General features: G+C 45.6%; 1 protein-coding gene across 7 annotated transcripts in view; it reads right to left on the bottom strand.

The window, feature by feature from the left end:
- HDAC4 (histone deacetylase 4) overlaps positions 1-12,878 on the bottom strand; it is a 167,676-nt gene that overhangs the window by 91,178 nt on the left and 63,620 nt on the right. For 6 of the 7 annotated variants that reach the window (XM_033064449.2, XM_033064445.2, XM_033064451.2 and 3 more), the window contains exon 3: positions 9,062-9,133. In XM_033064449.2, coding sequence (XP_032920340.1) covers positions 9,062-9,133 — 72 coding nt within the window. Of the gene's footprint in view, positions 1-9,061; positions 9,134-9,418; positions 9,508-12,878 lie in introns of those variants that run through there. The other variant, XM_033064452.2, reaches the window with a different exon arrangement.

Raw genomic sequence — 12,878 nt, 5'->3', positions numbered from 1 at the left:
GTGCCGAGATCTGGTTTGCAGCGGCTTAAATAACAAACAAGTTCAGCTTCCTCTAAAATGCTGCACTCTTTCAGGCTGCTTTGCCCAGGGAGTCTAAATCTGTTGACAGGTAAAGGAGAACCTGGAGTGATGGGCTGCAAAGAATCATGGCGTGGTTTGGGCTGGAAAGGAAACCTGTCCTCAATACCTGCCATACCCACCCAGAGATGCACAGCTCAGGATTTCAGATGTAAAGCAGCATTTGGGTAAAAACCAGCAGATAATATTTATTTCCAAGGTGTAAATAGCACTCTGCATTATGTAACAGGTCCTCAGAAGCTGAAAATCTCATCCTGTGCAAGAACTTCTTTTGTGGGATAAAGAGTAAAGCACATTCTAAACTGCACAAAACCTTAATATCCACAGTGCTCCAGGACTGTCTGAAACCCCTGTTAAAGCTACTTTGAAAGGACTAGAATTTGTCTTCATATTATGGTGATTTTTAAATCACCTGTAATTCTCATCTCTCTGTCACCTCATGCACCTCACTTAAAAAGTCATTTTTCTCTAGTGGAACAGAACTATGGTGCAGTTCCTGCATCAGCATCCTGACCAGCAGCAGTAACTTTGTTAGAACACGTAGTCAAATCTCTGCACTGAAGCCCTAATTACATATTTTAAAATAATAATATGAAAAAACCAATAAAATTTAAAAACAAAGCAACAAGGAAAAGTGTACACTGCTAAGCCTGGGAGAAACAGTGCAAAAAACCCTTTTGCTTGGCAACAGCCCATGAATACTTGAGTATATGAGTATTTACAAGCTGCAGGAACTTGGTGGGGTTGGGTGATGTGCAGAAACAAGTTGCCAAGTAACTGCATTTTCTACTTCTCTGCTGCAATGAGCTTTTTCCAACCCAGCAAACAGCAGCACAACTCCAAAGCTCCCCCTCTGTGGCAAGGAGCAAAATTTCTGCTGACACTAAAGAGAAAACAGAGACTATCCAACAAATATGGGGGGGTGGGATCAGAGTAAACCCCACATTATTGACCCTGACAGTGTACAGCTGGCGCCTCTGAGTAAATTTTGGGAAAGGGAGGGGGGAATGGTGTCTTGAATGACTGAAATACCCTTCAGAGTGGATGATTTTACTTCTATTTACTTATTTTTTTAGTAACAGCCTTTCCTTTTGCCTTTTCCACAGTGTTATCTCCTAACCCAACGGACTTTGAACTCCTGAAGCTTTAGAGACTTTGTCACAGGCCCAGCCAGGGATGGGGGAGAGGGATCTGAGTTTTGCTGAGCACTAATTCAAGACATGATAAATCCCTGAGACAGGGATAATAGAGGCATAATACAAATATATACACATATATATACATATATAAGCATATACAAATCCCTGTATTGGGGATTTACATGGAACGTGAAAGGAATTTTATTTTTTCCATCTATAAAAATGTTTGATACCTCCAAACACGGTACCAAACGTCTGATATTGTGATTAGGGGTACTTTTTTGATAACATTCCAGTTGTACTTTGTCAGCACAACTGGTCAAAGGTGTTTCCCACCAGGAAAAGCTGGCAGCTTTTCAGACCCCACAGACTACCACAGGCAGGACAGGAAGAAAAGGAACCATACTCTCTGAAATGCCTGAGCCGGCTTTGAAGCCCAAAACACGATTTGTGAGGTTAAATGAAAGCTCCACAGCAGTGGCCACCTGGACACCACGGTCTGAGTTCCAGGGACAGAGCTGGGAGCTGCCCCCTAGATCCTGCTCCCACTATAAAGCCATTAAACAGAAGGAGGGGAAGGGTTAGAGGGGATACTGGGGAGAAATTCTTCCCTGGAAGAGTGGGAAGGGGCTGGGATGGAATTCCCAGAGAAACTCTGGCTGGCCCTGGATCCCTGGCAGTATCCATGGGAGCAGCCTGGGATAGTGGAAAGTGTCCCTGCCCATGGCAGAGGTGGGATGGGATTAGCTTTGAGATCCCTCTCAACCCAAACCATTCCGGGATTCTGTGATCTCTGAGATGAGTTGACCTTTGAGATCCCTGCCAACCCAAACCAGCCTGGGATTCTGTGTGCTCCTGGGATTCTGTGGGATTATTCTGAGTGTTTGGAGGTATCCAGCCAATGTGCTGCTGGACCCCAGGGCTCAGCCAGCCACGTCTGTGAGGGGAACCTGTCCAAGTGCTGCAGCACATCATTGTGTGAAGGGAATTCCTGCCACTCTCTGAGCTGAGTTTTACCTGAAAAACTCTGCTGCTCAGCTCAACAAAACCCCTCTGATCCACCCTGGGCTGAGGCCTAAAGCCACCCTAAGAAAGGAAGGTCCCATCTGAGTGACAGGCACAGCAGCTCCCAGCATTGCTGGGGACAGGCAGAAGTTGGCTGTGCTTGCCTTCCCCTCTCAGTGTGTCACAAACACCTTCCCAAATCTGCCGCTGAGCCCCTCAGCTCATCTCAGCCCATGGTGCCAGCAGAAAACAAGCAGGAAATCCCACTGCTTGTCAGAGGAGGGGTTCAGAAATGGAGGGACAAAACCCCACCTGTGCCTGGCCAGATCCATCAAAGTCCCAGTCCTCATTCCCTGGGCAAACATCTCCAATTCTGCCCCGTTAATATTGTTAAAAATTCCCTATTGCAACCACTTTGCCTGTTTGTTGAAAAAAAATTGAAAAAAATGGTAGTAATTTACTTAATCTGAGGGACAATTTGCACACAGGTGGCAGGTGACTGTCCTCAGTGAAAATAAAAAGCCTCCCATATGTCACTTAAGCAGGACAACTCAGGATCTTCAAGAGCTTCATTAATATCATCACAGTGTGACTGTCTATGAGCAGGATTACAAATGGGCCCAAAAAAGCAAGTTTTGGCCCAAATTTCACTGTTTGGTCATTCAGTACAACTTGGAGAAGTCTGGTAGTAGCTTGGGAATTCCTCTCTCCAATGGAAAAGATCATTGCATTTCATCAGAATTTTTTTTTTAATTCAATGTACACAATTCACTGGCAAGAGCTGTCAGAGCTTTAAAAAGTACCTAGGAAAAGTATCATCAAAACATGCAGTACATTTATTCTGCATATTACAACTGCAGTTCCAAAACCAGTGATTCCAAAGCCTTTCATTAGATCATACAAAACTTCAGGCCAGCTTATAATGAAATCTCTAATCAAATATGAATGAATCATCTGATATGACACAATTCCTTGAATGAGAAGCAGATGGAAAAGTAGTGATGATTAAGTGGTTTAGATCACAAGATACCAGTTAAGCCAAAGGAGAAGATAGTTAATTACAGAATCATGGAATTGTCTGGGTTTGAAGGAACCTTAAAGCCCATCCTGTTCCACCCCATGCCATGGCAGGGACACCTTCCCCTATGCCAGGATGCTCCAAGCCCTGTCCAACCTGGCCTGGAACACTGCTAGGGATGGGAATCCATAGCTTGCCTGGGCAACAAGGAGAGGTCTCTTTAATAAACCATCAGTAATCCCCCAGGGAAGCATCTGGAGACTGCTGCTGTATTTCAGGCATCACTGCACAAAACATTCACCTGATATTCCCTCCACTGCCCAAAGACAAAGCAGAGCCAAATATAGCCCTGAAAATCAATATACACTGGGGAGGAGCCTCCAGGATCTTGATAAACGTGTGTTGTGCTTTTAGGAGAAGTTCCTAAAATCCTGGGAATGCAGGTGGCAGCTCTTTCCCCTTCAGCAATAAACTATCCCCAGTTAATTTTGGCAGAAAGTGCCCTGAGGAGCTCTGCCATGGAAAGGGCAGAGAGTCAAAGGGAAGACAGTCCCTGGAAATAGGGGGCTCCATCCTCATCCTCCAGCCAGTGCTCACATCCGTCCATGGAAAAGAGGAATCCAGTACAGGATGTGCTGGACCACCACAGCCCCAGGATGAGCATTACCTCGAAAGAATGAAGGGACTGAGAGCTAAATAAAAGCAAAACAACAAAGATTTCACCTCATTATCTCTTGGAGGTTGCAGACCCAGGTAAAACACCCTGGTTGCAAACACACAAGATCCCATCTGAGGCATATGGGATTTTTCCCCAAGGAGGGCCTCAATCCATGATTGATTTCCACTAAGCACTTACCACTTTTCATTCACCACACAGTACTGTTATTTTTAGCAAAGCCAGAAGAACAAATTCCTGAATAACCATTCAAGGGAGCCTTTCCAGGCCTGCTCTCATCCTGCCATCTCCTCCTTCCCTAAGTTTTCTTCACCAAATTTTAGCATTCAAAGGCCCTTTCCTTCATCACCAGCTTTTCTATAAATCAAAAGCACAAAATAACTTTTCCTGTGGTAGGGAATCAGTGAGAATTTTTATTTGTGAAAATAAAGAGTCAGGACTAAGAGAATCCAGTGAATTCTGAAGCTGATCAGTGTGAATTAATGAACTAAGCAAGGTGAGAGAAGAAGAAAGAAAACCAGGAAGCTGGGGCTTGCAGCAGAGCAAACTTTCCTGCCTTTCATCCAGGAAACCAGTGCTGCATTCAAGAGCTTCACATTTAAGTGCTGCTTTCAGCTGTTAAAAGAGGGATAATCATTAATAATTCATGCCAGCTCCTCCAATTGATAACCATTTCCTCATGGGTAAGAAAGGAGACAGATAAATCATGACAGATAAATATGTTTTCTGAGACAAAAGACAACAAAGCAGAGTTGAGGAGCTGGGGGTTCCTGCTCTTCCAACCCATAAGAACCAGGATATTTGCAGGATATTCACGTTCTGGGCTCCAGCATCACATCAGTTAAGGACTGGCCATCCCTGGAAGTGTCCAAGGCCAGGTTGGACAGGGCTTGGAGCAACCTGGGAGAGTGGAAGGTGCCCCTGCCCATGGGACAAGATGGGTTTTAACGTCCTTTTCAACCCGAATCAGTCAGTGATTCTCTGATTCCCAACTTGGCTAGAGGAGTGGTTTAATTCCACAGGGATGCTGAAGTTGAGACAGAGGTGGCCAAAAAGCTCATCCCTCTTCCATACATCCCTGCGCATGCACAAAGTGCTGAAGCTGAGTTAGAAGGTCATTAAATTATCCCATGACCAACAAAATGTGAGTTTGGGGACAGCAGAGGTTCCAGAAAAGAGGTTCTGAAGCTTGAACTTCCCTGCTCCTCTGCAGGGAGCTGCCCAGAGCCTCCAGATATGGCAGTTTCCTTCCCTCTCCTGCATAAATAACCCCAAATTTACTGACTGCAAAGGGCTTTTCATTGAAGCACAGCAGTTCAGCAAACCCTCTGTGGAAATGGGGGAGCTGGCTGAAGGGCTGTGCAGGGCTCTCCTTGCTGAGGAAGGGCTCTGAGACTGGGCTCCAGGAGTGCCTCCTGCAGGTGAAACACTACTTTCACTGTCACTACATGGGCTATGGCTTGTCCATTTAGCTCAGGGCTGAAAATGAAACAGAAATATTAATAAATCATAAGCACTGCAAGAAATACAACCTTGAGCTGATTTTAACTCTCAAGGCTTTAAGCCGCAGTTTCTCTGCTACCTTGGAATCATGGAACAGTTTGGGTGGGAAGGGACTCAAAGCCCATCCACTGCCATGGGCAGGAATACCTTCCACTAGCCCACGTGGCTCCAAGCCTGGCCTGGGACTCTTCCAGGGATCCAGGGGCAGCCACAGCTTCTCTGGGAATCTTATCATACACTAGAGCATCTAAATAGTGGCAAGACTCACACCAAGCCTGACAAAAAGAGCTGCAGCTTTTCAATAACCTAACAAGAGGACAGGATTGAATCATCTCAGTGTACAGTTGTAAAATCGAAATGATTTTTCCCAGAACTCACTTCTGATGGTAATTTGGGAGGTTTGGATGTGTTTCTCCCTCATCCTGGGCTTCGGGTACATATCCATATTATATATCAAGGTATTTTTAACACTAAAGGAAAGCCTTTCTGAAGAGTAGCTGCTTCTGGGGCATGACAAAACCTCATGCTGCTCCCTCACAGACTGGGATTAATCTCTGACTGCAAAACCAAGGGACAATATTAGTCCAGAGGCTTCTACAAACCATTTATTCCTACATACATAATCTTTTTTTTTTTTTTTTTTGCAAATGACTGTGGAAGTGAGGGTGGATAATTAGATCTAGGAAGCAGAAGAAGCAGCAGGGAGCTGAAATCTCCCATTTCATCCTGTGTTGGAAAGGACCTCATCCCTTTCCAGCCCCTTTCCACAGGCAGGGACACCTTCCACTATCCCAGGCTGCTCCAAGCCCCAGTGCCCAGCCTGGCCTTGGACACTTCCAGGGATCCAGGGGCAGCCACAGCTTCTCTGGGAAACCTGTATCAGGGCCCTCCCAGCCTCTGAGTATTATTTTAAAAAAAAAAAAGAAAAAAAATGAAGAGAAGCAAGGTTGCTCGACAAAGTTAATTTATTCCTTTTCCTCCCCCGGGCCAAAGGCGCAGTGATCCTCAGGCGCCCGAGGCAGAGCAGGCAGAGTTATCAAACTGATGATTATTGTACTCCTGAGCAGGATGTGGGCTGTGGGGGCTTTGTCTTGTTGTACTTCTGCGAGCACCTCAGAAATTCAGAAGCGCCAATTACGGGTGATACGTCTTTGAAAAGGGAAAATGTTTCCCTTCCTCCAATTAATCCTTAATTTATACAGAAAAGAAGATAGAAATAATTTTCACTGCTGATGACTGAACTCAGTTCTATTCAACCAAATTCACTCCTTAAAACCATTTCATAAAATTGCTGTAAATATTTCTTGGTATGGAGTTGAAATGCTCTGCAGGACAGAGGATTTTTACTTTCTCACCATTTCACATCAGAGAAAAGGGGTCATACCTCTCCTCCAGTTGGTTCATGGTGAAGAGAAAAACATTTTGGTTTCCTACAAGCACACCACAGTGATTTTATCTGAATAGAAAAGCATAAAAGTTCATCGACCACTTAAGTTTACTCAACCTTACCCTGACTAGGGCAGGAGAATGTTTCAAACAAAATATCCCAGGACAAGCCTTTTTTTCTCCCCTTATGCTGTTTCTTAACAGCATTATTTCAGTCATGCCTGGGACTTGGAACACCACCTAACAATCCCACACACAACTTGTTTTTCAAGAGCAATGCTCGGTGTTATTTCTCCTTTCTTCTCTCAGAAAGATCTGCAGCAAACTCCTAAAGACAAGAATGATAAAAACCAGACATGGCAATGCCAGAATGGGTTGGGTTGGAAGAGACCTTACAGCCCATCCAGTCCCACTCCCTGCCATAGGCAGGGACACCTTCTACTATCCCAGGCTGCTTCAAGTCCCAATATCCAGCTGGCCTTGGACACTCCCAGGGATCCAGGGGCAGCCACAGCTGCTCTGGGCACCCTGTGCCAGGGCCTGCCCACCCTCCCAGGGAACAATTCCTTCCCAATATCCCATCCATCCCTGCCCTCTGGCAGTGAAGCCATTCCCTGTGTCCTGTCCCTCCATGCCTTGTCCCCAGTCTCTCTCCAGCTCTCCTGGAGCCCCTTAGGGCCTGGAAGGTGCTCTGAGATCTCCCTGGAGCATTCTCCAGGTGAGCATGCCCAGCTCTCCCAACCTGAATTCCAATCCCACAGCTCAATTACTGGGAGAACCATTTCTCATCCCACCCACTTCACACCAGCTCAGCTCCCTGCCTCACTGTTTTCTCAAAAGCACAGAGGTGAGCTATTAAAAATACTCAAAATGGAGTCCAAACAGCAAGAACTCCCTAAATCCTGCATGGCTCCATTCAACAGCCAGAACAGACTGTACCATCAAGTTCCCCAGGTTCTCAACCAGCACCAGCCTTTGGCCTGAAATACCTCAAAAGGAAACATTAAACTTAACCAGCAAGCAAAATCAATATACCAAAACAAAGGGATAGAAGACTCAAACCCATCCCTTTCACAGTCCTGGCCAATGATACACAGAGCCACAAAATCCAATCTGGTTCACAACTGAGGTGGGTAGTAAAACCTGTAAGTTGACCTGTGCTACCACAGTGATTTTAAAATGAGAATCCCTCTGAGGGTTAGGAAAATAGAACCTCCCTTACCTGATGGACACGTTTGGGAGCACACGGATGGGAGAGGGATTTCTCAGAATCCAAAGCCAAACGCCTGTGCCTGGTAAACAACAATCTCTTCCTTTTTTCCCCACAGTGCAACAACTCTACCTTCTTGAAAGTTTCCTTCCCCAGATAGGAATTTAAGTCCACAAAAATCTAGATTAGGTTGCAGCCCACTTTTTCTCTCCCCCTCCCAGTGTACCAAAGTTGTTTTGAATAAACTTCGTTTACATCTTTCCAACTGGCATTACCAGAAGTGCTCAGATCTTCTGCGAGATCTCATCCTTAATAGAAAAGGGCCTGAGGGCATTTTGGAAGGCAACAGAGAAGGGAAAGTCGGGGGTTTGGAAGATTTGAGCTGCTCCCTGCAGAGTAGGTAATATTTGCTATGTCCTATCACCCCTGGTATAAATATCTGCTTATACCTGGAAGAGAGAAGGGGCAAACCCAAAAGCCAGCAGCAGATTGTTTTCCACAGAATTCCAGGTAGTGGGAGTAGAACTCCGGTTTCTATCACTTGCAGAGCTGCAGCCCTGAGCTCCAAGAGCTCTCCCAGCTCAGCAAGGAGCAGCCAGGATGAGGAGCAGGAGGACAAGCCCCAGGAGATGCTGTGGCAGGATCATTAGGAGAGGGAGAACAGCAAACAGCCCAGAGCCTGGCGTGACACACTTTGATCAGCTTGGCCTTGGCTCCCTGCTCCTTGTCCCTAATGAGAGCAGCAGCTCCCAAACTTCCTTCTGGGCTGCGAAAGGACTCGCTCAGAAGCTGCTTTGTTCTCCTGTCCTCTCCTTTCTAAGGCATCTCCCACCAGGCTGGGCTCCCCTCAGCCACCTCCAAACAAGACTCCATTCCCAAATCCCACTCTCCCAGCCTGGGAAAGCAGAGGTGTGCAAGTCCTAACAGACTCTGCTCCAGCACTCTGCATTTGCATTCTGCTCTCCCACTCGCAAGGCAGAGCTGCAGAGCATTTTCCTGCACCCCCCAGAACAGGAACCAGGTGTAACAGGAGGTTTCTTCCTTACCAGAGCTGGGCATGTGGTTCACTCGAGGTGGATTCAACAGCTCCACTGGCTGGTCTCTGCCAGAAAGCCCATCTGGAAAGAGAGGGGAAAAAAGAAAATAAAATCACATCAACGCTTTGGGTAGCTGAGCTATTTTTAGCCATTCCAGGCAGAAAAACAAATCAGTAACCAATTATCGATGCAAAGCAGAAACACAAGTAGCACAAATCAATGAAAACGAGAACATTCCCAGGACAGCTGAAGCAGAAAACAAAGGAGACTCTATCCCGAATTACACTCAGGGTTTCCTGGTCTTAAGTCCACAACTGGTGCTGACCCCAGGCTGAGGAAATAGGCATGTCAGTTCACAAATCTTACCAGAGAACAACTAAACTGCCTTTCCTTCCTTGCTGGGAGAACAGAGCCAAGACAGAGATGCAGCCCCACGGAGCAAAGTTGAGAAATGGCTGGAATATGCCAGGGAGATGTTAAGGAAAACTGACAAATCACTGCAGGAGATTAAAATGCAGAGACATGCATAACAAGCCCCATTTTGCATAAGTTTGGATTTCAGAAAGGCATTAAAAACATACTTTGTAAATGAGATGCACAAATCCATCTTGCTGAAGCAGTTCCCTATTTAAAATATTTCCAAGATTTTATCTTGCATCCAGCTAGAGTTAAACAGAACCACCAGTGTTGGAGACTGCCACACCTGAGTTTCTAGTCACCCGTTACCCTCCCAGAATAGCTGAAGCAAAAAATGCTGAATTATGTTTTCAGTGTCGTTATGAACCCCAGGATACAGAAAATTTATCTCAAACCTATTTGTTCCACCTTTGCCAGTCTGTCTCACTTTTCCCCTCCAGCCCCTTTCTGTGCTGCAGCTCTGATAGGATCAAGCCAAACCCTGTCTGGAGACATCCAAGAAGCCATCCCATCTCTCTCAGGCAAAGGACAGTGTTAGAAAAATTTTAAGATTTGTTTTCTTCTCCCTGCTTTCTCCATTTTCCTGGAGAGAAAGCACAGCTGGTGACTTCTCCATGTCTTGCCTGGGTTCACCTCCAGTGACCATACCCAGATGGAAGGAGAAGAGCAAAGTATCACTATTTTAAATATCATCAAGCCACCCATCAGGTGCTCCAGAGCCAGTGGAGACCACAGCCCAGGAAAATCCCCAGTTTTGCTGGGGACCAGAGTATTTTCAGCTTCTCTGCTGGGCAGTTTCAGACTAAGATGCTCCTTCAGAGGAAAGAACCCATGGACAAAAGAGAGCTCTGCAGCAGCACCCAGGTGCTCTGTGAGACAAACCTAGGTCAATTGACTTGTTTAATTCTAAGAAATAAAGTATATTAATTTTTTCACTCATAAAAAAAAAAAACAAAACCAAAACACCACAAACCAATGCTTTGCAATCTTTGTTTCAAAATGAGTATTAGATTAATCACAGCAGAACATTTAGGAGCACCTTTTAAAGCACTGACACCTGAAACACTTGAAGCAAAACTGAGCTGTCCAAAACCAAGGTTATGTCTTTGCTGTCCAAATAAAGCTCAGTAATATAAAAGAAAACAAAACAAAATAAAAATATTAAATATTAAGCAAAAAATAAAGCTCTAAATCTCTGGAGGTCTCCCTCAACACAAGGACATGGAGCTGCTGGAGCATTGCAAAGAGGTCAAGCCATGCAATCAGGGTTTGACTCTTCTCACAAGCCACAAACCCTGGTTTGAATACTGAGACAGCCCAGACAAGCTACAAAATATTCCCCAGTTCTCTGCTGACCAAATTGGGCCTGAGCTACTAAACAGAATTGGCAAGAAAACATCCTTTCAGATTTGTTCTGTAAAAATCAGCCTGATGATTTCTCCAAAACTCTGAGACAAAGTGCTCTGTCCACGGAGCCTGGAGGGAAGCAGACACCAGCCTGGCTGATTCATGGCTCAAGTCAGGGAACATTTTGTGTAGCTTAATTTCCAGATGGGCATTTCTACTCATTAATTAACAAGATGAAGCCATAATTCATTGATGGAAACTTGAACACTTTGTTTTTTATCTTAATCTGTTCCAAAGAGCTGTTTAAGTTATTCAGAAAATAGAGCCAGGACAGGTTTGGAAGTAGCTGAGCTTGCAGGTTTTTAAGATGTTGAAAATAGCAGAACAAAGGCAAAATGTTTACAAAAGTTTAGTCCAGAACAAACCAGAAACATGATAAATAAAATCCCTTGGAAAAAATGAAGCAGTAAAATGAACAGTTTCACAGAACTAGAGAATTGTCAAGATTGAAAAAGACCTCTGAGATCATCAAGTCCATCCAGGGCAAAACCAAACCAGATGAGGACAGGGAACTACAACTTCACCACTCAAAAAGGATAAGAAATTATGAGAAATGGAAGGCTGAAACATTCAGTGAGGTCTTAACGAAAACTACAAGCAGCCCGCCTATAATTAACTCTGAGGAGCTTAAAAATGCAGGGCAGAACTGGGAAAGAAGAGGTTATTTAAATAGTTTTCCATTTATTCAGATCTTTCAGCCTGATGCAAATCACCCTGGTCTACCTGAATTCCTGGAGGGAAGTGATGAGCAACTGAAAATTATTTTTAAAGGACACCCAGAGTAGAAGAGAAGTTGTACAGAGGTGTAGAAGCAAAACTTTAGAAAAGACAGGGAGAAAGGCAGGAGCAAGAGGTAGAGAAAATCAGCATTTTTGACTCAGATTTCTCCCTTTGGAACTTGAAATGCAGAATTAAAGCTAAAAAACCCCAGATGGATGGGAGATGCAGTGACAAAGGAGTAAAGCCTTTCTCGCTGTGATAATGATAGAAAAAAGTCCAACTACAAATGGGAAATACCTGGCCAAGCAAGGCCAGAAGAAGGAAAAGCCAAAGGATTTCCCAAAACCAAGCTCTCCCCATTCAGTGATGATACAGAGGATCCAAGTGAGGATCCAGAGATCCTGGATGTGCCAGCAGGGGCACGTGCAAGGTCATCCCTCAGGGACGTGGCAGCCTCGGTGGCCACAGCTTTAGCTTCAACACTTGAAGATGAATTGTGGGCAGCCGAGGAGAAACCTCAGAGAGAAGAGTTTTAAAAATTAGACAGAGGGGCTGCAGAACTCAGTTTTCCCAGCATCAGCCTGTTCTCCATTGAGGGAAGACAACAGAGTGGCCCAGAGATGTTTTTCAAGATGAGCAGTTTTCTGCTAACACTTTGAGTTTGAGACTCAACCAACTTCTGTCTCCTAAATCTTCTGGACAGCACCTCAGTGCACAGCCAGGGGCTTCTGCGAAGGCAGGGAATTTACTCAGAGGGTGGGCAGGCCCTGGCACAGGGTGCCCAGAGAAGCTGTGGCTGCCCCTGGATCCTTGGAAGTGTCCCAGGCCAGGCTGGATGGGGCTTGGAGCCACCTGAGATTGTGGCAGGGGGTGGAATGGGATGAGCTTTTGGGCCCCAAATAATTTTGTGACTTTACAAGCCAGCACAAGCCTCATCCCTTTCCATCAGGCTGTTGGCAGAGAAGCCCAGGCTGCAGCACACCAGAGCTCCTGGCTGGCCCTGGCACTGCCCAGCAGTTCTGCGCTGTCTCCGTCACACGTGTCAGCCCTCAGCAATCCCATGGATCTCTTCCAGGCACAGGAACGTGGGGATTCTTTTCCCCCTGCTCTCAGTACCCACAGCCAGGCTATAAAAAGCACCCTGCATTCTGTACCAGAGCTGGGCTGAGGGAAGGACAATGTGAAAGCAGGATTTCTCTGCCTTTCTTCCTGGCAGGATTTGGGGAGGGTCCGTGGGTGGTTCTGCTCAAGTGTTTGGCTGAATTTAAAAACCAGATCATGC

The sequence above is a fragment of the Catharus ustulatus genome, chromosome 7, assembly GCF_009819885.2.
Source record: "Catharus ustulatus isolate bCatUst1 chromosome 7, bCatUst1.pri.v2, whole genome shotgun sequence".
Classification (NCBI taxonomy): Eukaryota; Metazoa; Chordata; class Aves; order Passeriformes; family Turdidae; genus Catharus; species Catharus ustulatus.
Note: the sequence above shows the minus strand (reverse complement) of the source record. Positions and strands in the feature narration are given on the sequence as shown.